Source organism: Lithobates pipiens, unplaced genomic scaffold (genome assembly GCF_037356315.1).
Source record: "Lithobates pipiens isolate NorthernLeopardFrog02 unplaced genomic scaffold, aLitPip1_a1.2 Scaffold_6, whole genome shotgun sequence".
In the NCBI taxonomy this organism is placed as follows: Eukaryota; Metazoa; Chordata; class Amphibia; order Anura; family Ranidae; genus Lithobates; species Lithobates pipiens.
The window spans coordinates 10,595,606-10,608,290 of record NW_027507881.1 but is presented as its reverse complement, the minus strand read 5'-3'; the positions used below and the strand labels follow the sequence as shown (position 1 = coordinate 10,608,290).

At 42.1% G+C, this 12,685-nt stretch overlaps 1 protein-coding gene across 2 annotated transcripts in view; it reads right to left on the bottom strand.

Moving 5' to 3' along the window:
* The window catches only part of LOC143958224 (uncharacterized protein HI_0077-like), a 66,735-nt gene extending 55,923 nt beyond the window's left edge, over nucleotides 1–10,812 (bottom strand). For both annotated transcript variants that reach the window (XM_077467723.1, XM_077467721.1), the window contains exons 1-2: nucleotides 10,580–10,812; nucleotides 5,318–5,403 (exon numbers count right to left, since the gene is read on the bottom strand). In XM_077467723.1, coding sequence (XP_077323849.1) covers nucleotides 5,318–5,403; nucleotides 10,580–10,686 — 193 coding nt within the window. In that variant the 5' untranslated portion in view covers nucleotides 10,687–10,812. The remainder of the gene's footprint in view (nucleotides 1–5,317; nucleotides 5,404–10,579) is intronic.
* Between the last annotated feature and the right edge of the window lie 1,873 nt (nucleotides 10,813–12,685).

The following is a 12,685-nucleotide window of genomic DNA, read 5'->3' as shown; positions in this document are numbered from 1 at the left end:
TGTTAACCCCTTCCCAGCCAGTGTCATTAGTACAGTGACAGTGTATAGTATTATCACGGATCACCGTATTAGTGTCACTGGTAATATCAGTCAGTCGTCGTCATCCCCCCCCCCAGCGTTAGTGTCAGATTGTCCGCCGCACTACATCACAGTACCATTATAAGTAGCTGATCACTGCCATTTGTAGAACTGCACAATTAAATCGGTAAAAATCGAGATCGCAATTCTTTCCCCCTCATGATCTTAATAGAGCATTTTCCCAATTCTATGCAAAGTTCCTGGCTCAAGCCAACAGCTATAAAAAAACAAAAAAAAACTGGCAGTCCTCAGCCGCTGAGCTAACTATAAACATTGTAATGTTTTGTTCTTTAGATCAAAGGAATGAACTTCTGTCTGTAAATGAGGGAAGGTTAACCACTTAAAGCAGAACTATAAGCAAAACTTTTTTTCTCATTTTTGAGTAAGGGAGGGTTACAGCCCCTGCCAGATTTTTTATTTTTATTTTTCTTGCCATCTGTGCCTCATAGCGGAGATTTCCAGTCACTTCATGTCTCATAGCCAAACAGGACGTGAGAGGAAACCCCTGCAAATTAAAAGGAATTCCTTGGGGGAACCCCCCCCCCCCAGGTCACAAGAACTAGTGTCCCCAATGTAAAACTTCTCCTGTATTACTTTTCTGGGGACAACCCAAAATTTGGGATTTTCTTTTACTTTCACTTTCAATGATAAATTGTAAATAGGACAAATAGAGAGGGGGAACCTACGTAATGGGGGCCACAGACAACAATAAAAACTGACAGGGGTTCTCATCCCTCTCCGCTCTATCCAAAACAAAAAAGTTTTGCCTTTAGTTATACTTTAAAGACTAAACGTTTTTCTGACACTTGTTGGTTTCAAGTTAAAAATCATTATTTTTTTGCTAGAATATTACGCAGAACCCCCAAACATTATATCTATATATCTATATAGCGGAATACATATTGGCCTAAATTGATGAAGAAATTTAGATTTTTTTAATACAATTTTATTGGTTTATAACAGTTTTATAGCAAAAAGTAAAAACAAAATTATATATATATATAATGTGTGTGTGTGTGTGTATATATATATATGTATGTATATGTATGTATGTGTATATATATATGTGTATATATATATATATATATATATATATATATATATATATATATATATATATATATATATATATATTTTTTTTTTTTTGGGGGTTTATATCACAAATCAAATAATAAAAACAATAAAAAAAAATCAAATACCACCAAAAGAAAGCTCTATTTGGGGGGGGGGGGGGGGATGATATAAATTTCATTTGGGTACAGTGTTGTATGACAGCGCAGTGGTGTTGTAGGGGGTAGCACTTTCACCTAGCAGCACTAGGGTCGCTGGTTCAAATCCTGACCATGACACTACCTGCCTGGAGTTTGTTCTCCCTGTGCCTGCTCCGGTTTCCTCCGGGTGCTCCGGTTTCCTCCCACACTCCAAACACATGCTGGTAGGTTAATTAGACACTGTCTAAAAATTGGCCAAAAGATATGTGTGAAGTGGTTAACTGTACAAACTGAAGATAGAAGCTGATTGGTTGCACAGCTGCTTCAGATTCTGTCTGCTCCAGTTTTGATCAATTCACTGCATTGTGTGCCTGAGGCTCGGTTTCCACCATTGCGACCCCCAAAGTCGTGCAATTTACAGTGCGACTTTGCAAGGCGATTTTTTTTTTTTTGATGCGACTGGTGAGAACCACGAGAGAACGAGTTGCACCGAAGCCGAAACAAAGTAGTGTAAAAACCTCTTTTTTGGATTCGCTGTGACTTGAGTTGCACCAATTAGAACGGGGAATATTGATTTGGATTTTGTGTTCAATATTTTTATTGGAATTCAAATACATAAAAGAAAGCAGAATAGAGAAGATAGTGAAACCACATGTACATTATACATTATAACAATATTGCATAGGTGGGTTCAGGCCAAGACTTGAGGATACATAAGATATCCGGGCCGTGCAAATATAAGACAAGGCATGCAAAACAAAAGGAGAACAACTTTAAGTATGAAAGCCTCCTATCCAGACACCCCAACTGGGAACATGCTGTATCTGGAGGAGCAGGCAATCTACTGACACAGGAGTGAAGTTCTCAATGAGGATGTTAAAACAAGCTGCCTGTAGTACAGTACATTAATAGAAACAACATATTAACTGGTACGTATGTAAACCAAAAAAAAACTATATAAACCTGAACAAGTAAGTATGGAACTGCACATCTTAAGGTATGAGGTAGAGGAACTCAAATCTCATGGTACCTTCAGTGTAATGTGGTATATCGAAAGATCAAAGTAGATATAAAAAAAAAGAAAAAAATAAATAAATAAATAAAAAGAAAAGGGGGGGGGGGGGAAGAGAGGAGGGTGGGGGAGATAGAGGGGGAATAAGCAGGTGGTGTAGAGTATGGTGTACTATAGTGTCTATATTGTAAGAGTGGTAGATCAGGTGTGTAGAGGGCTTTGGTTGGAGAACCAAGCATTCCATGTTTCCCACCGCCTTGCTGTTGTGGTTAGGTGTCCTTCCGCAATAGCATACATTCGTTCGTACGAACCGTAAGTATGTACCAGGCGAATAATTTCTGCACAGGAGATATGTGCAGAGGATTTCCAGTTGCGAGCTATCAATAGTCTAGTTACCAAAAGAATCTGTGTAATTATACATCAGAGGTTGTGCGGGCAGTTCTCTATGCCTATGGACAAAATTGCCATTTCAGGGGACGGTTTAATAGGGATGTTAGTGACTTCTGTAATGAGGCGGAAAACCTCATCCCATAAGGTTTTGATTCTGGGGCATTCCCATAAAATATGATACAGGGTGCCTGGGGCTCCGCATTGCCGCCAACAGTTGGTGCTTAAGGAATTATTGTAGGAGTGTATTTGCGTGGGGGTAATGTACCACCTGAGGTTGATCTTATATGTAAGTTCCCATAGGTTAGCTGATTTTGTTGTTGTATAGGCGGAACGTAATGCTGATTGCCATTGTTGCGAAGAGAAAGTAGTACCAATATCTCTTTCCCATTTAAGCATAGGGGGAAGTTTATCAAAAGTGGATTTACCTTTAAGCGTAGCATAAAAAAGCGATATGCCTTTAGTAGGGGCCGTAGTGCTGGAGAGATATCGCCAGAGTTTCAAGGGCATGGTAATTTGAAGGTGGGGGTGTTTGATTAAACAGTGCGATGCTTGAATATATTTGTAGTAATCTTTTGAGGTGAGTGAGAAGGTACGCTGCAATGTAGGGAATGAATGGAGGAAGCCAGAAGAGTATAAGTCTGCAATTTGTGTTATACCTTTATCTTTCCAAGGGGTTATCTGCATGTGGGGTATGAGCAGATTGAGGGTGTCTATCGGTATGGGTATTTTGCACGGAGTGTCAGATGCAGGTGAATTAGTAAGGAGATAGGAGAATGCTGCTACTGATGCACGAATGGTCGGAGACAAAAGTTTGTCAGATTTGCGTATAGTTGGGGCGCTCAGGAGCCAAATTTTCAGGTTGCCACTAGGGACCTGGGAAGCTTCAATGGAGCTCCAGTGATTAACAGGGTCAGGAGTGAACCAGGCTCTTAGTTGCGCTAAAATTGCTGCATTATAGTAGTCTTTAATATCAACAAATCCCATACCACCTGCCAGTTTGTGCTTTGTAAGAGTCTTGTGGTTCACTCTAGGCCTCTTACTCTGCCATACAAAGCGTTTGAGAAGGGAATGGGTTTGCGTAAAGAAGGAAGTGGGTAATGGGATGGGCAGCGATTGGAAGAGGTAGAGTAGTCTCGGGAGTAGGATCATTTTGAAGGCAGCCAACCTGCCTGCACTGGAGAGCGTCTCTTTAGATAGCCTAAGCAAATCTGTGGGTAGAGCATGTAGGAAGGTTAGATAATTAGCTTGGTAGAGGTCAGTTGAGTTAGCAGTAAGTGTTATACCCAGATAAGTGAGAGTTTTTGCTGACCACGCATATTGATATCTGTTTTGTAAGAAGATTCGCTGTTTCTCAGTTAAAGCCATAGGTAATATATAGGACTTGGTAGTATTTACTTTATAGTACGAAACATAGCTGAAATCATCAATTATACATTGTACCGAAGCCAGGGAAATAAAAGGGTTGGTTAATGCAAATATAATGTCATCAGCGAAAAGGCTGATTCTGTGGTCAAATTTTCCAATAGAGAAACCAAAAATGGCATCGTGGGACCTAACTTTTGCTGCGAGGGGTTCAATTACAAGATCAAAAATCAGGGGCGAGAGGGGGCAACCTTGCCTCGTGCCGTTTGTGATGGAAAATGGGGTAGATAACATAGAAAGGCAGTAGACTTGTGCTGAGGGGGTAGAATATAAAGCTAGAATTGCAGTGAGGATAAAACCCTGAAAGCCAAATTTCTCAAGAGTTAGTTTTAAGTATTGCCAATGAACCCTATCAAATGCCTTCTCTGCATCCAAAGAAAGGAGCAGAGAAGGCACCTGATGAGTCGTTGCATAATGTATGATATTGATCATACGCCGCGTGGCATCAGAAGTTTGGCGTCCCTTGACAAAACCTGATTGGTCAGGATGTATTAACAATGGTAATAGATCAAGGAGTCGAGATGAGATCACTTTCGCGTACAATTTCACGTCGTGATTGAGGAGAGAAATAGGGCGAAAATTCTGAGGTACGTTTGGATCTTTCCCTGGCTTCGGTATGGTAACAATTAAGGCTTTGAGCATTTCTTGGGGGAAGGAAGCGGAGGAGGCAGCTGAGTTGAATACAGAGGCCAAGTGTTCAGTAAGCGTCGAACTAAATAACTTATAATACTCTCCTACAAAACCATCCGGGCCGGGGGCTTTGTTATTAGGCAGGGTTTGGATGGCCTTGCCAATTTCAGCAGGTGTGAATGGAACGTTTAGACATTCCAGTTGTTGAGGAGTTAATTGGGGTAGTTGGACCGATTGTAAGAAGTCCTGAATATGAGAGGGTTGAGGTTGGCTGAGAGAGGGATCGTTAGAAAGGTTGTAAAGGCCACTGTAATATTCACTAAAGGCATTGGCAATATCTTGCGGGTTGGTCAGTTTAGATTTGGTAGTGGGGTGGAATAGATAGGGTATGGGCGATTTTGACACATGACCATTGATCTGACGTGAAAGTAGTTTACCTGGTTTATTGCCCTCAGCATTGATTTGGATTTTGATTTGTCATGCAACTACACGTGTGTCAAGTCGCACAACAACTCGCAGAGAGCCTAAAACCAATAGACATTTCCTGCAAGAACACAATTTCACAATGTCGGACCTTCGTGTGGACATGCAGAATCCATGGCGTAGAATTTCCCATCCGCCTGAATTAGAACCAGATGCTCCCCGTCCTCGCTATATAATCTGTAAGGAAACACAAATGTTACATTTAACATTGAAGTAGAACTACAGGAAAAATGTAACAAAAACAAAATAAAAAATACGCTTCACAGCACATGCAGTCCAGTGCGTTTTTTTTTTGTTCTTTTTTTTTTTATTCTTTCTTGGAAAGTAGGTTATATGGTTTCCAATGGCCTAGTTAAAAACATCGCTGTCAGTTCCAGAAAAAAATAAAATAAAAAGAAAAAAAAAGTAGAACATGCTGAATTTTTCCTGCACTGGACTGTACTAAAATGCAGTAAAATTCATCAAAAACACACCGAAATGCATCAAAAACGCACTGGACCCCCAGCACAGTGAAGAATAAACTCGAAAAAAATGAAAAAAAAAAAAAATGCATCTGAAATGCATCCAGAAACGCATTAACCACTTCCAGACCGCCGCGCGCCGATGTACGTCCTTACTTTGAAGAGGAATATCATTGTTATGGTAGCAGCTAGCTGCCAAAACCCCCTGTATCCTCTTCTTCGGCCGGCGGTCCACTTCAAGATAAAAGTGGTCTCTGCGGCGGATTCGCCGCAAGATCCCTTTTATCGGTGGCGGGAGAGGGCCCCTCCCTCCCGTCGCGCTCCGGTGCCCCCCCCCACTGCTTACCGGAGCCGTTGCGGCGGAGGCGATCGGATGTTGCTCCTTCCTTGGTATGGAGACGAGTGAGCGGAAGATGGCCCCCCACCCGTCTCCATGACATTGCAGGATGGAAGCTACGCCAAAACATCACTTTCGCCCCTAGCTCTTAAAAGGGACATTTTCTTTTTTTTTTTTTTTTTATTACAAAATATATATATATATATATATTTTTTTATTACATTTTAGTGTAAATATGAGATGTGAGGTCTTTTTGACCCCCCAGAGCTCATATTTAAGAGGCCCTGTCATTTTTTCTATTACAAAGGATGTTTACAGACCTTGTAATAGGAATAAAAGTGACACAATTTTTGTTTTTTTAAAAGAACAGTGTAAAAATAAAAAAAGGTAAAATAAATAAGAAAAACATTTTTTTTTTTAAACGCGTCCCGTCCCGCTGAGCTCGCGTGCAGAAGCGAACGCACACGTGAGCAGCGCCCGCATATGAAAATGGTGTTGAAACCACACATGTGAGGTATTGGCGCGATCGGTAGAGCGAGAGCAAAAATTCTAGCCCTAGACCTCCTCTGTAACTCCAAACATGCAACCTGTAGACTTTTTTAAACATTGCCTATGGTGATTTTTAAGGGTAAAAGTTTGTCGCCATTCCACAAGCGGCGCAATTTTGAAGCCTGACACGTTGGGTATCAATTTACTTGGCGTAACATTATCTTTCCCAATATAAGAAAAATTGAGCTAACTTTTTAATTGAAAAAGTATATTTTTTCCAAAAAAAGTGCACTTGTAAGACCCCTGCGCCAATTTGGTGTGACAGAAAGTATTTTATTTCATTTTATTCTCTAGGGTGTTTAAAAAAAATGATGTTTGGGGGTTCTAAGTAATTTTGTAAGCAAAAAAAAAAACTGTTTTTAACTTGTAAACAACAAATCTCAAAATCTCAGTCCTTAAGTGGTTAAAAATTCTATTTTCAATTTTAGCAGCAGACCTCCTCTGTAAGGCCTCATGCACACGAGACGCGGTTAAACGCGCGTTCAGATGCAGTTGGACAGTTTTTTCAACTGCCCCTGAACTCATTCAATGTTATCCTATGTGTCCATGCTCACAGTCTCGTTTTTTTCCGTTTTTATGCAGTTGCGTTTAATCTCATTTTTCCAGAAGCAAAAAAATGCGTTCAGAAGCAAAAATTTCCACGTTTCAGACGCAAAACGCGGCAAAACGCGGCAAAACGCCGCTACCGCGTTTAGCCGCGTTTGCGTTTATATGCGTTTTTAAAGGTGACCTTTTTTTTACATTAAAAATCTCAAAAATGATTGCAAATGATGAAAAACCATTAGAAAAATATTTTAAACAAATGCAATTGCAAGTGGACAATCCACAACTTGTGGCAAGTGACATGGCAGGTGGCAAGTGACGTGGCAAGTGGACAATCCACAACTTGTGGCAAGTGACATGGCAGGTGGCAAGTGATGTGGCAAGTGGACAATCCACAACTTGTGGCAAGTGACATGGCAGGTGATGTGGACAATCCCCAACTTGTGGCAGGTGATGTGGCAAGTGACGTGGCAAGTGGACAATCCACAACTTGTGGCAGGTGACGTGGCAGGTGACGTGGCAAGTGGACAATCCACAACTTGTGGCAGGTGACGTGGCAAGTGACGTGGCAGGTGATGTGGCAAGTGACGTGACAAGTAGACAATCCACAACTTGTGGCAGGTGATGTGGCAAGTGACGTGGCAGGTCACGTGGCAAGTGGACAATCCACAACTTGTGGCTGGTGACGTGGCAAGTGGACAATCCACAGCTTGTGGCAGGTGGCATGGCAGATGACGTGGAAAGTGGACAATCCACATCTCGTGGCAAGTGACATGGCAGGTGATGTGGCAAGTGACGTGGCAAGTGGACAATCCACAACTTGTGGCAGGTGACGTGGCAGGTGATGTGGCAAGTGGACAATCCCCAACTTGTGGCAAGTGACGTGGCAAGTGGACAATCCAAAACTTGTGGCAGGTGACGTGGCAAGTGACGTGGCAGGTGATGTGGCAAGTCACGTGGCAAGTGGACAATCCACAACTTGTGGCAGGTGGCATGGCAGGTGACGTGGAAAGTGGACAATCCACATCTTGTGGCAAGTGACGTGGCAGGTGATGTGGCAAGTGACGTGGCAAGTAGACAATCCACAACTTGTGGCAGGTGATGTGGCAAGTGAAGTGGCAGGTGATGTGGCAAGTCACGTGGCAAGTGGACAATCCACAACTTGTGGCAGGTGATGTGGCTGGTGACGTGGCAAGTGGACAATCCACAGCTTGTGGCAGGTGATGTGGCAAGTGGACAATCCACTTGTGGCAGGTGACGTGGCAGGTGATGTGGCAAGTGGACAATCCCCAACTTGTGGCAAGTGACGTGGCAAGTGACGTGACAAGTGGACAATCCAAAACTTGTGGCAGGTGACGTGGCAAGTGATGTGGCAAGTCACGTGGCAAGTGGACAATCCACAACTTGTGGCAAGTGACGTGGCAAGTGGACAATCCAAAACTTGTGGCAGGTGACGTGGCAGGTGATGTGGCAAGTCACGTGGCAAGTGGACAATCCACAACTTGTGGCAGGTGACGTGGCAGTTGGACAATCCACAACTTGTGGCAGGTGATGTGGCAAGTGACGTGGCAGGTGATGTGGCAAGTCACATGGCAAGTGGACAATCCACAACTTGTGGCAGGTGACGTGGCAGTTGGACAATCCACAACTTGTGGCAGGTGATGTGGCAAGTGACGTGGCAGGTGATGTGGCAAGTCACGTGGCAAGTGGACAATCCACAACTTGTGGCAAGTGACGTGGCAAGTGACGTGACAAGTGGACAATCCAAAACTTGTGGCAGGTGACGTGGCAAGTGATGTGGCAAGTCACGTGGCAAGTGGACAATCCACAACTTGTGGCAAGTGACGTGGCAAGTGACGTGGCAAGTGGACAATCCAAAACTTGTGGCAGGTGACGTGGCAAGTGACGTGGCAGGTGATGTGGCAAGTCACGTGGCAAGTGGACAATCCACAACTTGTGGCAGGTGACGTGGCAGTTGGACAATCCACAACTTGTGGCAGGTGATGTGGCAAGTGACGTGGCAGGTGATGTGGCAAGTCACGTGGCAAGTGGACAATCCACAACTTGTCACTTGCCACGAGATGTGGATTGTCCACTTTCCACGTCATCTGCCATGCCACCTGCCACAAGCTGTGGATTGTCCACTTGTCACGTCACCAGCCACATCACCTGCCACAAGTTGCCACAAAAAAAAAAATTGCATTTGAAAAATCGCTGCGCAAATACTTTGTAAAAAAAAAAAAAAATCGGATTTTCAGGTTTGGGTGTCTAACCACTTGCCGCCCACCCTATAGCAGAATGATGGCGGCAAAGTGGTTTCAAAAACCTGACTGGGCGTCATATGACGTCCTTAGGATTTTGAGCCGATGTGCCCCCCGGGGGCGTGCATCGCGGCGATCGTTGTTGAGGTGTGTCAGTCTGACACCCCGCAACTACAATCTCAGTAAAGAGTCTCTGACTGAGACTCTTTAGTATGCCACCCTAGACCACCAGGGATGCCAGTCAGTGCCCACAATGGATGCCAATCAGTGCCCACAATGGGCATCACTAATTGGCATGCATTATTGTTTGGCACTGATTGGCATCCATCAGTACAATATAATACAATGCCGCCTATCAGTGTCCATCCATGCTCATCTGTGCAGCCTATCCATGCCCATCTGTGCCGCCTATCCATGGCAATCTGTGCCAGCTATCAGTGCCAAATTGTGCCATCTATCAGTGCCCATCCGTGTTGCCCATCAGTACCGCCTATCGGTGCCACATATCAGTGCCCGTCAATGCCACCTCATCAGTGCCACTTCATTGGTGCCACCTCATCAGTGCCACTTCATTGGTGCCACTTCATCGGTGCCCATCAGTGCCCGTCAGTGCAGCCCCACCAGTGAAGGAGAAAACGTACTTATTTACAAAGTTATGAAACTGAAACAAAAAAAAACATATTTTTTTCCAAAATTTTCGGTCTTTTTTTTATTTGTTTAGCAAAAAATAAAAACCGCAGAGGTGATCAAATACCACCAAAAGAAAGCTCTATTTGTGGGAAAAAAAATTATAAAAAAATTTCATTTGGGTACAGTGTAGCATGACCGCGCAATTGTCATTCAAAGTGCGACAGCGCTGAAAGCTCAAAATTGGTCTGGGCAGGAAGGTGTTTAAGTGCCCTGTATTGAAGTGGTTAAAAAAAAAAGCTAATAGGGAATGGGGGGGGTGAGCGACTTTGCATCGCGTCGGGCTAAAATGAACGGTGCGCGGTACGTGCGCAACAACGCCCACATGTGCGACACCCGACGCGGTACGTCACAATGTGAATGAGCCCCAATGATAAAAGATCATGGAGGACCAATCCTGCTTCCTTCATTCTCAGGGTCCAGGAAGAGGGGTGGGGGATGGTAGAGGGGGTCTGTCAGGGTGATAAAGCGGACGTGTCCTTTAAGCGCCCGGTTGGGGCGTGGCTTTCTCTTACTTAGTACACGGAGCCCGGAACTTCTCCTTCTCCCCCACACACCGCCAGCCGCTGTTCTCCACCACTTCCTTCAGAGCGCTCACCAACTCCTCCGGGAACCGCTCCATTCCCCTTCACCCCCTCGACGTTAACAGGGGGCACCGGGGCGGCAGGAGGAATTACTACAGACCGAGGTTGAGGCCTGCTCACTGGAGCCTCCTCCCCCGGGCCTACAGAGTGACTGCTGACGTCCCCGCCCCCTTCACCGTCATCATGGCAACAGAGCTTCCCTGACAACCACAACTCCATCCGGGTACCTGGGACTGTCCTCAGCATCTATTCCCCACCTTCTAGTCCCCCCAGTTGTCACACAGAAGAGTGATGAGGCCATTGAGGAGTAATAGGGGGCTCTGAGGGGTGAATGGGGGCAGATTTCTGGGTCTGGGGGGCTTTTCTGAAAATAAAGACAGGAGAGGCTTTTGTTTTGTTTTTTCAAATAGTAATAATAATAATACTATAACAGTTTAAAAAAAGATAATAATATAAAAAATAAAATAAACCTAGTTTTATAATAAATACAACAATAATAATAATAGTTATTATTATTTTAAACATTGTATTATGTTTATTATCTTTTTATTCTCACTATCATTTTTATTATTATTTTATTATTATTATTTTTTTATTTATTTATTATTATTTTAATTTTTATTATTACTTGAATATTTTTATTATGCTTACTTTTGTTAGTTTTTTTATTATTTTACTATTAATAAGTAAAAATAATAGTAATATCAGTGCTAAAGGGAGACCATTTCTGGTTCTGGAAGGTTAATTTGCAAATAAAGTCACAGAAGCCTTTATTCTTCTTATTTTATTTTTATTATGTTGATTTAATTAAAATAACATGGCTCTATTTGCACAATAACTTCCCCCATCCCCCACCACCAGCAGAAATCGCTTCTCTTTAAAATTCAGAGATTATTGTTATTATTTTATTTTTATTATGTTAATTTTATTAAAATAATATCATATTTAAAAAAGACTTTCATGGCTCTATTTTCAGAATAAACCCGTGCCCCACTCGCCCCTAGAACCAGCCATCTCCTTCATTTAATCATCAGAGATTATTATTATTATTATTATTATTATTATTATTATTATTATTATTATTAATAATAATAATTATATTATTGTTAATATTATTTTAATATAAAAAATAGTGATAATAATTCAATATAAAATAATATAATACATTTTAAATTATAGTAATAATTATTGTTACTATTATTATTTAAAAAAATTGTATTTTGTTTACTTAAAGTGGTTGTATAGTCTTTTTTTGAATTTTTACCTACAGATAAGCCTATAATAAGGATTACCTGTAGGTAAAAAAAATATCTCCTAAACCTGTATGGTTTAGGAGATATTCCCCTCACAATGAGCCGCTGACTGCAGCGGCGCATGCGTACCGGGGAATGAAAGCCCGGCAGACGCCGGACCTTGCCGGAAAGAAATCTCGCACGCGCGGGAGCAACGACATTGCGGCTCCGGCAACTCACAGCGCCAGAGCCGCGATACCCGGAAGACACGCCGAGGGAACATGTCTGCTCCCTCGGCATGGACCGAGTGAGATGCCGGCGCCTCGTTCTAAGGTAAGTATTTCATAATGAGCTAGTATGCGGTGCATACTAGCTCATTATGCCTTTTCCCTTACAGGTCTGTAAAAAAAAACAAAAAAACAGCGGGTTTACTCCCGCTTTAACTTTTAATTATTTACATTATTTTTGGATTATTATTATAATTATTGTTATCATTACACTTTTAACATTTGTATTCTATTTATTTAATTTGTAGTTACTATTATCATTATTTTTATAATGTTTATCTTTTAATTATTTTATTATTATTATTATTATTCTCCTCATAATAATTATAATCTATGAATGTAAGGCTTCATGTACACGGGACGTTTTTTACAACCTCTCCTGAACGATTTAACTTGATGGATAGTAACCCACGTTTAAAACATCAGTGTTGCCGTATTTACATTCCGCGTTTAATGGCCGTTTGCGTTTAGAAGCGTTTCTAATATATTATATATTATTTATTTATATATATATATAT